Source organism: Oncorhynchus masou, chromosome 32 (assembly GCF_036934945.1).
Source record: "Oncorhynchus masou masou isolate Uvic2021 chromosome 32, UVic_Omas_1.1, whole genome shotgun sequence".
Classification (NCBI taxonomy): domain Eukaryota; kingdom Metazoa; phylum Chordata; class Actinopteri; order Salmoniformes; family Salmonidae; genus Oncorhynchus; species Oncorhynchus masou.
The window spans coordinates 42,665,205-42,677,296 of record NC_088243.1 but is presented as its reverse complement, the minus strand read 5'-3'; the positions used below and the strand labels follow the sequence as shown (position 1 = coordinate 42,677,296).

Genomic DNA, 12,092 nt, shown 5'->3' with positions numbered 1-12,092 from the left:
TCAGTATTTCGATCTATACGAGTGTGCGTCATGAGGATGAGATTTCTAAGCAAATCAGAAAAATATTTTAACTATTTTTAGTTCCAGTATCTATCACATGCAATCCATCTCAGGCATTCTGCTCTACACCATCTTTTTGGATACTGAAGGCCATGAATATTTTACATAATTCTCTCTCATGTTATTTATGACAAAAGTTTCATGTATAGAATGTAAATCCATTCTGAAAGTGACCAAATTCTCCATAATACAAATATGGAATACAGCATAAAACTAACATCAGATGTTAACAGTCTTCTTTAATGATCGCTAGTGGAGAGTAAAAAATCACATGTGGAAAGGACAAAGAGTGCAAAACATACTATATTACAAATAGTTGCTAATCAATGAAATTACAGAAATATTCCAGTATATTGTTAATGTGAGAGAACTTCACAGAAACCACGTGATAATATCTCAACCGTCGAGATCGATTCAGGATCTGTGTATGGTCAACGATACGAAGACGTGGAAGAACAACAAGTGCCTTCACTTAGCTCGCCATAAGTCCAGTAATGTCAAAGAGCTTTCTTCCCGTGCTTCCTCTCCCTCACAACCCTTGATCCGATAGTACCTATAAAAAGAAAAATGATAGAAGAGTATTGAGACGCAGCTCTACTCAAGCTCACGGTCCAAATTCAAGTGAAGTGTATGTAGGGCCCCGGGGGGGGGCCTCCAGCACACCTCTCATTCCTCGGTCTCAGTCGGGTTGAGTCAATAGAGTGTACTGTGGACTGACTGTGCCCTTAGGGCCACCGTCTAGTCCAAACCCCATGCCTCGTTGCTCCACTGGCACAGATAAGAGTTTATAGAATCAAATTGATGTTCACAACTAACAAGTATCATTCACATGAGAGCGCGTGAGTAGCGGAAGATAAGAAAGTTTGGTACAGTATGTAAAGAGAGTGCATCGATCCTGATGCTCGGCAATTTTACAACTCTGGGTGATATAAGTGTTGTATATAAAATGTTTCCAACAACATGCAACAGATGTGGTAAAAAAAAAACAAATCATTTGTACAACAGAGTGCAACATGCACTCAATGGTTTGCCCTCATTTTACAGTCCGTCCCTGGATCCATGCACATTGAAGCAATCATGCAGTTCTCTGCTTGTATATTTATTGGCGGTGACTCGAGCTATAGAACGCCAAACAAACCTTCAATAACCCCCTGTCGAACGACAGGAATGCAAACAGGCGTAGAAACACCTGCACAGCCAAAAAGCTACAGATCCTTGTCTCTAAAAAGGGTTGCAATTGTGGTCTGTCCTATGAGAGCCCATCATGCCCATAGCAGGCATAGTTTCACTTGTGGACAGATAAACCAGTTGTACAAGACACTTAACAGTTTGCTCCCTATTAGTGACATTAAAAGCGCTTATGAAATTGTATCGAGACAGTATTCTGCTGGTTTCCTGGTGCATTAGAGTAAGTAACAGACAACATTTTGCAACGCATACGAACATTTCTTATTCGATCAGTTCATTTAGTCTTCTCCCGTTTCTATCCATTTGGCACCTACTGAATATCCAGCTTTGTGTATTTCACTGCAGCGACAGTCTCCTCCTGTCCCCAGCCAAACCATACATAGTGTGTAGAGACTCCACTGCATCTGGAGACTGGAGGAAACTGAATCACACAGGCTCCAGCCAGACCCCCAGCTGGTGCTGGAGTCTGGCCCAAAACCAGCTTAGGGGCTGGGGTTCCATTTCAGAGAGGCAGCCTGAGAGCCCCAGAGGCCCTTTGGAGACAGGCTAGCAGCCACAAAGGCACTTTGTCTGGCTTTCAGTTCCAGGTCGTTCCAGCCCCAGACGTCAACGGTCACTGAGCAGGTATTCATTGCATCTGGCTCAGAGTCCCGACAACTGTGAATGACATGGCATGAATCTCTTAGTCTCTTTAGTTTCCAGGAAGGCAGTGGACAACGTAGGCTATTCATCCTCTCTTACAGAGCACATGTTCTCTCTCCTCCAGACTCCAGTATAGTACAGTATATGTATGCCATTGACAGGTAATCCAACAGTTGCGCGCACATGCATAGGCTGACGCACGAACACATGCAGAAATACTCGCTCCTCAACTTTTCCAACAGTTTTGTGGCTGGGACTGTAGTCATGTTCCCCGAACAGCGAGTTGTGGTAAATACCATTTAACTCTTGTATGTTTTACAACTGGAGCGGTCACAAGGTGGAGGGAGTCTTTTCTCATCCCGCTTTTCTTTTAGGGTGGCATTCATCCACGTGCTTTGATCAGTTAAAGCCTAGATTACACTTTCATTCTATAGTGACTTCCTTCAGTGCACAGTCTGTATATACAGTTGAGTGTATGCAGATTATATAGCCCTTGGATCACAACACAACAAAGTTCAGAATATCGTTAGAGCCTTTTGGGTTTCCCAGGTAAGTGGCGCGGTAAGCGTTAGGGTAGGGCGTAAGGGCTTAGGTTGTAGGCCATGGCTATGACTAGTCAGTCCCCTAGTTTATGGACATAGTTCACAGGGAAAGTCCCACTTCTGGATGGATAGCCCTCGATGTGGCCGACCTGTAGGCATAGAAACAATCGAGATCAATGACCAGATAGACTGAGAACACAGAGGGACATATTTAAGATACAGGGAAATTAATGTACGGGCTCTCTCTATGCCTGTGTATTTTTTGTGGGTGTCTTTATGAATGAATGTGAAAAATGTGAAAGAAAAAAAGTTTTTTTTTTCGTGATAAGATAAATCTTTTGCTCTCTCAATGAGACTAGGTTAAAAACATTTTTTAAATGTTAAACCTCTTATTAAAAATGAATAAAAAATATAAAACAAATACATAACAGTAAATAAGAGGTTTATTTCTACTCACCCACCAGTGGGGGTCCTCGGTGGCTGTGACTACGATGACCTCATCCTTGAAGAAGGCCAGCTGGTCAGAGCTGACAGCTCTGCAGTCCACCAGCGCCTTTACCTTCTTCTGTGTCGGCCGGCTCTTAGATACCTCACACACACACAGATGCACTTTACAGACACAATCTTATACAGACATACAGTATGTACCAAAATGCCTACTTGCTGAATGTGGAGTATAAGCAGCCAATAATATCCATGCCAGTCTTTTTCAGTTATATTCTATTGCTCAGATTTTCACATTGTGTATAGTGTTGCGCGGGTCAGCGGTTTGTTTACTCACACCCACTCGCAATTGCTAATAAGCCGTCTTAAACCGCAAATGTAGAAAATGCACTGTATAGTTCCCCTTTAATCTCTTGAAGATTTACTGAATGACGTTTTCATCCAACATTTATTTGAAGCGCGTGCATTTAGGCCCCGATGGCCTAAGAAATACCTTTATGTAACCTATAGATCTGAACTTGACCAGAATGATACATTTATGTTTTTTTGGGGGGGGGGGGGTTCTCTCTTTATCCAACCCGCTCACCACCCACCCGCCCTTCATCCACACAATATTTAGGGACCATAATAAACCCACCCGCCCCGCAGATATGACGGCGGGGACTGCGGGTTGAGTCAACCCGCACGTCACTGTATAAGCACTTTGACATCTGCGGATGTAAAAAGCTTTACAAAAATCAATCAATTTGATTGATTACAATTTTCTTGTACAAAAATACTGCACAGTAGTTCTACGATGTTAGAACACATACTTATACGAACCGTATTAGATACACACAGATTAGACAGTAATGTCAAAGGGATAGTGTGAGATTCTGGAAGTTAAGCAGTTTTTCTACATATCCAGGTGAACTCGTGGACAAAAAAAAAGCATATTATATGTACCATGGCATTTCTGCGAGAGCGCGGGGCGGGTACAGTGATGGGCGAGGTGGTGGGTGTGGCTGAAGGTGTGGCGCCGGGGGCGGAGTCGTTAGTCACGAAGCTGCAGTACAGCTCCTCCTGACTGCCAAGTGCCACACAGCTGGGAGAGGTCACGGCTGTAGAACACTTCCCTTGTCCTCCGCTATTGGTCCTCCTGTATGACGTCGTCTTCTCTGAGCTAGGTGTGGAAGAAAGGACGCGTTGGTAAAACACTCACAAGGACTTCACCCACTCACAGATTCATCCCTATGAGCAAAAATATGTCGGTTGAAAATAAGTATTTTTGGTTGACTGCTTTTCAACGTCTTGTGCTCACTGGGATAGGACATACGGTATACATGAAATGTCAAGTGTACTGCACAGGTATGCATGTTACGCAAAATGCTATGTTATTTTTGATCATCAATCACATTCCTTAGCATTTGACATTGGGAAAGCAGGGGTTCATTGGGGACATTACTGTTAGAGAGTAGGCTGAATTTGAATCGTTTACTGACTACCTCGAGGAAATTCACTAGGTGCCAATAGAGGGCGCTGTAAGATAAAAGTAACTGTGCCCTGTGGCGTGCTGTCCAAAAGCACACAGCAAAACAAAAGCGGTGTTCCCCAAAACAGTTCTTACGATGGGAATTAACTTTCTTAAATGGGTGTTGTGACAAAACAAATGTTTGATGCTTCTATCAGGAAAAGAGCTTTTGAAGTAAAAAAACAACATCTGGCTATTTATTACCTGACGGGTCCTATGTGGTTCTGAGGGGAGCTGGACTTGGTGCTGCTGTCTAAGGCCCCAGACCATGAGCCACTATTAGCCTGACCCTCCCATGCTGCGGTCGGTCTCTGTCCCCTCACCTGACCCCCCTGGCCGTGGGGTGATCTGGGTGGCCGCCCCCCCTGGGTCTGACCCTCCAACATGGGGGAGGGGGGGCTGGACTGGGGGGCAGGGTTAGAGCAGCAGCGCCTGGGGGATTTGCGACCCCCCTCCTGGGTGGACACGGATATCTGGGGGTCCGAGCGGCCTGGAGGTAGGGGGGGGGAGACGGTAGCAGGTGAGCAAGACAGGCACAGGAACCGACTGTTTTGTATGGCAGTTTCTCAATTAGTTCTTCCTTGATTCCTCGCATCCTTGCCTACTTTTCAAAAGGTGAGGAAGATACGAAGGAAGCTCCTCAAATACAGTTGAGAAGTAGATGCGAGGAATCATGGAAAGTAGAAATTGCAATCGAGCCCTCATTTCAGTGTTTGGAAATGGAAACAGATTAGGTGTGTGTGGGTGTGTGTGTGTGTGTGTGTGTGTTTTTGAGGCTCACCTCTCATGATGGCTTTAGAGGGCAGCGGCGGTGGGGGCTTGAGGACGCCAGATGGGGCACTGTTGGCGGGGGGGTTACGGTACAAGAAGTCCACATTTTCGTAGGTCTTACACGCCACAGGGGCGTTGGCGAAGCTCCAGCGGGAGGGCGAGGCGCCCACGCCCCCGTTATAGGGCAGAGACGAGCGCAGGTTCCTGGGTAAGAGGCTCACCTTGGGGGAAGAGGGGGAGAAATGCATTGTTTAATGACCATAGAAGCATAGTGCCCAGCCATTACCCCTAGACACTTGGATCTGAAAGAATTGGAAAGGTGTAAGCAATATGGTGAAAATTCCACGTAGCCTACCTGAGGCTTCCTTTATGGCAAAGTATCTGGCCCTGTTCGAATACTTCAAAGACACAACCTTCCGTTAGTGTTTCCTTGACGTTAGAAAAGATCTATACGTGATTGGATAGGTGAAAGCAAAGTGACCACCAATCCAACCACTTTAGATGAATAATTACTTCAGGGGAACTATGACGGAAGGATGCATTTCTAAAGTAACCCAACCGGGCATCCGGCTCTTACATCTCCCCTTGACTAAATCCAGCGTAGTAGTCAGCGATACGAGCAGTGAGACTCAGAGGGAAATGCTAAACCCTAGTGCGGGGGGGGGGGTAGGCAACACTGTTCCTGGAATGCTGCAGTACTGCAGGATTTTGTTCCAACTAGGCTGACCAACTGAGCTCATAAATCAGTTCAGTAATTGCCTAAAATTCAACACACCTGGTCCTCCAGGTCGGTAATCCAGGACCAGGGTTTCCTACCCCAGTGTATTGGTTGTAGTGGTACAGTGTGTGTACCCGCTTGTCCAGGTCGTCTTTGCTGGGTGTGTGTTCATGTGTGTGTGTGTACCCTCTCATCCAGTTCATCTTCGCTGTCGTACAGGTCCTGGCTCTGCGTCTCCCACATGTACTCCACATGGATCTGACTGTTGAACTTCCCACTCTGGGCCAGCTCCAGCTAAAATACACACGCACAGACACACGTCAATCATGCAGCTACAAATCCATATTTCACCCAGAGTACAAACAGACAAGTCATTGTATGCTCTTATCAGTAGTGATTAATTGCATTAAATACTTGAATATCATCCAGAAATTGAATTAACATATTCAAGCTTTGCGGCAACTGTTAAAACCACTGAAACTGTAGTCTCAGAACCCAGAACCAATCTCACGTGTGCTGGCCACCTACTTAAATCTGTCAAAAGGAGGGTCAAGTTCAATAAATTCCAACTCTTTTCACTTTGGAAAATGTGTATTTGGAATTGTAACTTGGCTGAATTGACTGAAAAAAAATGACCCCAACCTTGACTGAAACAGCAACTTCAGTATCAGGTAACTTGGCTTATCCCTTTTTCAACAGGAAATATTGGATACAGTTGTCCAGTTACACACCCAAGGATAAGAGGACAGGAACTGAAAACGGACAACACACACTGTCCATTTCGTTCATTATGGACTTTACTACGAGGATTAAGCAACGAGCTACTTGTGACAAATAATCTGAGCATGACTGAGCATGTTATTTTTTGTTCCATAATGATAGGAAGGAAGACAGGAAATTGAACAGGGTCTGAGCAGGTTTAGCAGGGCGAGATAGGAGCTCGTAGGAAAATAAAGCCTGTATTAGCACTGGGAGTAGACTGTAAACTAAGGGTCAGTGGATGCGCCCTAAATTACACTAATTTCCCGATGTCGTGCACTAATTTTGACCAGGGCCCATGTACAAGACCTTTGACCTGCGTCCGATGTGAAATAGGGAGCCATTTCAGTCACGTCTTACCAGTTCTACACACTGGGAGTGCTGCAGTCTCCTGGCGATGTCCAGGGCCGTCTCTCCTGATGAGTTCACTGGATAACGAGAGAGAAAGAGTGCAGATACCACAGTTTGTTTAGTCTCACACACAAATATAAACAGCAAGCTGAAACAAAAGAACCCAAAAACGTTCCAGACGCACACACACAGCTTGTTTCTCTCATATTTGTCTATATCCCTGTTAGTGAGCATTTCTCCTTTGCCAAGATAATCCATCCACCGGACAGGTGTGGCATTCCACGAAGCTGATTAAACAGCATGATAATTACAGAGGTGCACCTTGTGCTGGGGACAAAAGGCCATTAAAATGTGCAGTTTTCACAGCACAATGCCATAGACGTCTCAAATTGAGGGATCGTGTAATTGGCATGCTGACTGCAGGAATGTCCACCAGAGCGGTTGCCAGAGAATGTGATGTTTATTGATCTACCATATGCTGCCTCCGTCGTTTTGGACATACTGGCAAATTCTCTAACCGGCCTCACACCCGCAGACCATGTGTAACCACACCAGCCCCAGGACCTCCACATCCGGCTTATTCACAAGCGGGATTGTCTGAGACCAGCTACCTGGACAGCTGATGAAACTGTGGGATTGCACAACTGAAGAATTTCAGTACAAACTGTAAAACACCGTCTCAGGGAAGTTAATCTGCGTGCTCGGTGTCCTCACCAGGGTCTGCTCACCTTTCGATGGCCACTGGCACGCTGGAGAATGGTGCTCTTCACGGATTCATCTGTTTCAACTGTACCGACATGTATGGCGTTGTGTGGTCAAGTGGTTTGCTGATGTCAATGCATGCCCCATGGTGGCGGGGTATGGTTATGGTATGGGCAGGCATACGCTACGGACAACAAACACAATTGCATTTTAAATCGATCGCAATTTGAATGCATGGAGATATCGTGACGAGATCCTGAGGCCCATTGTCATGTCAATCATCCGCCGGCATCACCACGTTTCAGCATGACAATGCACAGCCCCATGTCGCAAGGATCTGTACACAATTCCCGGAAGCTGAAAATGTTGCAGTTCCCGCAAATATCCAGGAACTTTGCACAGCCATTGGGGAGGAGTGTGACAACATTCCACAGGCCACAATCAACAGCCTGACCAACTCTGTGAAGGAGATGTGTCACGCTGCATGAGGCAAATGGTCACACCAGAAACAGACTGATTTTCTGATTCACGCTAGCAGATTCATAGATCATGTGAAATTATGATATTTTTTGTCCACAAATGGTAGCAACAGTCTTGTCTCATCGTTGCAACTCCCGTACGGACTCGGGAGAAGTGAAGGTCGAGAGCTTGTGTCCTCCGAAACACGACCCCGCCAAACCATCCCCTAACCCGTATGACGCTGGGCCAATTGTGCACCGCCTCATGGGTCTCCCGGTCACGGCCGACTGCGACACAGCCCGGTATCGAACCAGGATCTGTAGTGACGGAGCTAGCATTGGATTGCAATGCCTTAGACCGCTGCATCACTCAAGAGGATTCATTTATTTATTTCAATTGACTGATTTCCACATATGAACTGTAAGTCAGTAAAATCTTCTAAAAAAAAAAAAACATCAAGCACTATGATGAAATTGTCTCATGAGGACCACCACAGGAAAGGAAGACCCAGACTTACCTCTGCTGCAGAGGATAAGTTCATTAGAGTCACCAGCCTCAGAAATCATCAATTAACTGCCCCTCAAGACTGTTACTTGAACTGAGGAGCAGGCACATCAATTGTTCAGAGGAGACTGCGTGAATCAGGCCTGCATGGTCAAATTACTGCAAAGAAACCAATAAGAGACTTGCTTGGGCCAAGAAACACAAGCAATAGACATTAGACTGGTGGGAATCTGTCCTTTGGTCTGACGAGTCTCAATGTGAGATTTTTGGTCTTTGTGAGATGCAGAGCAAGTGAACGGATGATCTCCGCATGTGGTTCCCACCGTGAAGCATAGAGAAGGTGTGATGGTGCTTTGCTGGTGACACTGTCCGTGATTAATTTAGAATTCAAGGGACACTTAAGACACAGCATGGCTACCAAAGCATTCTGCAGCGATACGACATCCCATCTGGTTTGCGCTTAGTGGGACTATCATTTGTTTTCAAACAGGACAATGACCCAAAACACCCCTCCAGGCTATGTAAGGGCTATTTGACCAAGAAGGAGAGTGATGGAGTGCTGCATCAGATGACCTGTAGAAAGTAGTAAAAAAATAATTTAAAAAAAATCCCTGCACTGTCAAATGAGGGACGTTATATACACACACACACACACACACACACACACACACACACAACACACACACCTTTCCAAATGATGTCCAAATCAATTGAATATACCACAGGTGAACTCCAATCAAGGATGATCAATGGAAACAGGATGCAGGAGCTCAATTTTGAGTCTCATAGCAAATGGTCTGCTAAATACTTCTGTAAATAAGGTACATGTTTTTTGTTTACTTTTAAAACATTTGCAAACAAACATTTCATAAAAACAGTTTCTGCTTCGTCATTATGGGGTAGTGTGTGTAGATTGACGTGATTTTAGAATAATGCTGTAACATAAAATGTGGAAAAAAGTCAAGGGGTCTGAATATACTTTATATGAGCTAAAATAAACGCAACAATTTCACACAGTATTGTGTGACTTGTTAAGCAAATTCTTACTCCTGAACTTATTTAGGTTTGCATACTTGACGCGAGACATTTCAGCTTTTCGTTTATAATTGATTTGTAAACAAAAATCCACTTTGACAATGGGGTATTTTGTGTAGGCCAGTACCAAATACATACAGTTGAAGTCACAAGTTTTACATACACCTCAGCCAAATATATTTCAACTCACAATTCCTGACATTTAATCCTATCCTATAAAATTCCCAGTCCTAGGTCAGTTAGGATCACCACTTTATTTTAAGAATGTGAAATGTCAGAATAATAGCAGAGAGAATTATTTATTTCAGCTTTTATTTCTTTTATCACAATCCCAGTGGGTCAGAAGTTTACTTACACTCATTTAGTATTTGGTAGCATTGCCTTTAAATTGTTTATTTTGGGTCAAACGTTTCAGGTACCCTTCCACAAGCTTCACACAATAAGTTGGGTGAATTTTGGCCCATTCCTCTTGACAGAGCTGGTGTAACTGAGTCAGGTTTGTAGGCCTCTTTGCTCACACACGCTTTTTCAGTTCTGCCAACAAAATTTTCTATGAGATTGAGGTCAGGGCTCTGTGATGGCCACTCCAATACCTTGACATTGTTGTCCTTAAGCCATTTTGCCACAACTTTGGAAGTATGCTGGGGTCATTGTTCATTTGGAAGACCCATTTGCGACCACGCTTTAACTTCCTTACTGATGTCTTGAGATGTTGCTTCAATATATCCACAATTTTCCACCCTCATGATGCCATCTACTTTGTGAAGTGCACCAGTCCCTCCTGCAGTAAAGCACCCCCACAACATGATACTGCCACCCCAGTGTTTCACAGTTGGGATGGTGGTCTTCGGTTTGCAAGCCTCCCCTTTTTCATCCCAAAATAACAATGGTCATTATGGCCAAACGGTTCTATTTTTGTTTCATCAGACCACAGGACATTTCTCCAAAAAATATTATCTTTGTCCCCATGTGCAGTTGCAAACCATAGTCAGGCTTTTTTATGGCGGTTTTGGAGCAGTGGCTTCTTCCTTGCTGATTTTACTGTGGTTATAGATACTTCTGTACCCGTTTCCTCCAGCATCTTCACAGGGTCCTTTGCTGTTGTTCTGGGATTGATTTGCACTTTTCGCACCAAAGTACATTCATCTCTAGGAGACAGAACGCATCTCCTTCCTGAGCAGAATGAAGGCTGCGTGGTCCCATGGTGTTTATACTTGCGTACTATTGTTTGGACAGATGAACATGGTACCTTCAGGCATTTGGAAATTGCTCCCAAGGATGAACCAGACTTGTAGAGGTCTACAGGTTTTTTTTTTCAGGTTTTGGCTGATTTCTTTCGATTTTCCCATGATGTCAAGCAAAGAGGCACTGAGTTTGTTTTGAAGGTACACCTCCAATTGACTCAAATGTCATCAATTAGCCTATCAGAAGCTTCTAAAGCCATGAAATCCTATTCTGGAATTTTCCAAGCTGTTTAAAGGCACAGTCAACGTAGTGTACGTAAACTTCTGACCCACTGGAATTGTGATACAGTGAATGATAAGTGAAATAATCTGTCTAAACAATTGTTGGAAAGATTACTTGTGTCGTGCACAAAGTAGATGTCCTAACAAACTATAGTTTTGGCAAGTCGGTTAACAAGAAATTTGTGGAGTGGTTGAAAAACAGGTTTTAATGACTCCAACCTAAGTGTATGTAAACTTCTGACTTCAACTGTGTGTGTGTGTAATATATATATTTGCAAGTTGCATGGACTTGATTTTTTAATGACTACCTTTTCTGTACCCCACACATACTATTATCTGTAAGGTCCCTCAGTCGAGCAGTGAACTTCAAACACAGACAAAGAACAGGGAGGTTTTCCAATGCCTGACAAAGAAGGGCACCTATTGGTAGATGGGTAAAAATTCTAAAAGCAGACATTGAATATCCTTTTGAGCATGGTGAAGTTATTAACAACACTTTGGATGGTGTATCAATACACCCAGTCACTACAAAGATGCAGGCGTCCTTCCTAACTCAGTTGCTGGAGAGGAAGGAAACCGCTCAGGGATTTCACCATGAGGCCAATTGTGACTTTAAAACAATTAGAGTTTAATGGCTGTGAAAGCAGAAAACTGAGGATGGATCAACAACATTGTAGTTACTCCACAATACTAACCTAATTGACAGGGTGAAAAGGAAGCATGTACAGAATAAAAATAATATAAAACATGGATCCTGTTTGCAACAAGCCACTAAAGTAATACTGTAAAAGATATGGCAAAGCAAATCAATTTTTGACCTGAATACAGAGTGGTGTGTGTTTGGGGCAAATCCAATACATTACTGAATACCACTGTCCATGTTTTCAAGCATATTGGTGGCTGCATCATGTTATGGGCCTGCTTGTAATCATTAAGGACTG

General features: G+C 44.0%; 1 protein-coding gene across 3 annotated transcripts in view; it reads right to left on the bottom strand.

Moving 5' to 3' along the window:
• Positions 1-279: 279 nt before the first annotated feature.
• Positions 280-12,092, bottom strand: part of LOC135526091 (arf-GAP with SH3 domain, ANK repeat and PH domain-containing protein 3-like) — a 49,710-nt gene continuing 37,897 nt past the window's right edge. For 2 of the 3 annotated variants that reach the window (XM_064954183.1, XM_064954184.1), the window contains exons 20-26: positions 6,995-7,062; positions 6,062-6,169; positions 5,168-5,378; positions 4,591-4,876; positions 3,822-4,038; positions 2,890-3,021; positions 280-2,581 (exon numbers count right to left, since the gene is read on the bottom strand). In XM_064954183.1, the coding sequence (XP_064810255.1) occupies positions 2,507-2,581; positions 2,890-3,021; positions 3,822-4,038; positions 4,591-4,876; positions 5,168-5,378; positions 6,062-6,169; positions 6,995-7,062 (1,097 nt within the window). In that variant the 3' untranslated portion in view covers positions 280-2,506. The remainder of the gene's footprint in view (positions 2,582-2,889; positions 3,022-3,821; positions 4,039-4,590; positions 4,877-5,167; positions 5,379-6,061; positions 6,170-6,994; positions 7,063-12,092) is intronic. The other variant, XM_064954185.1, reaches the window with a different exon arrangement.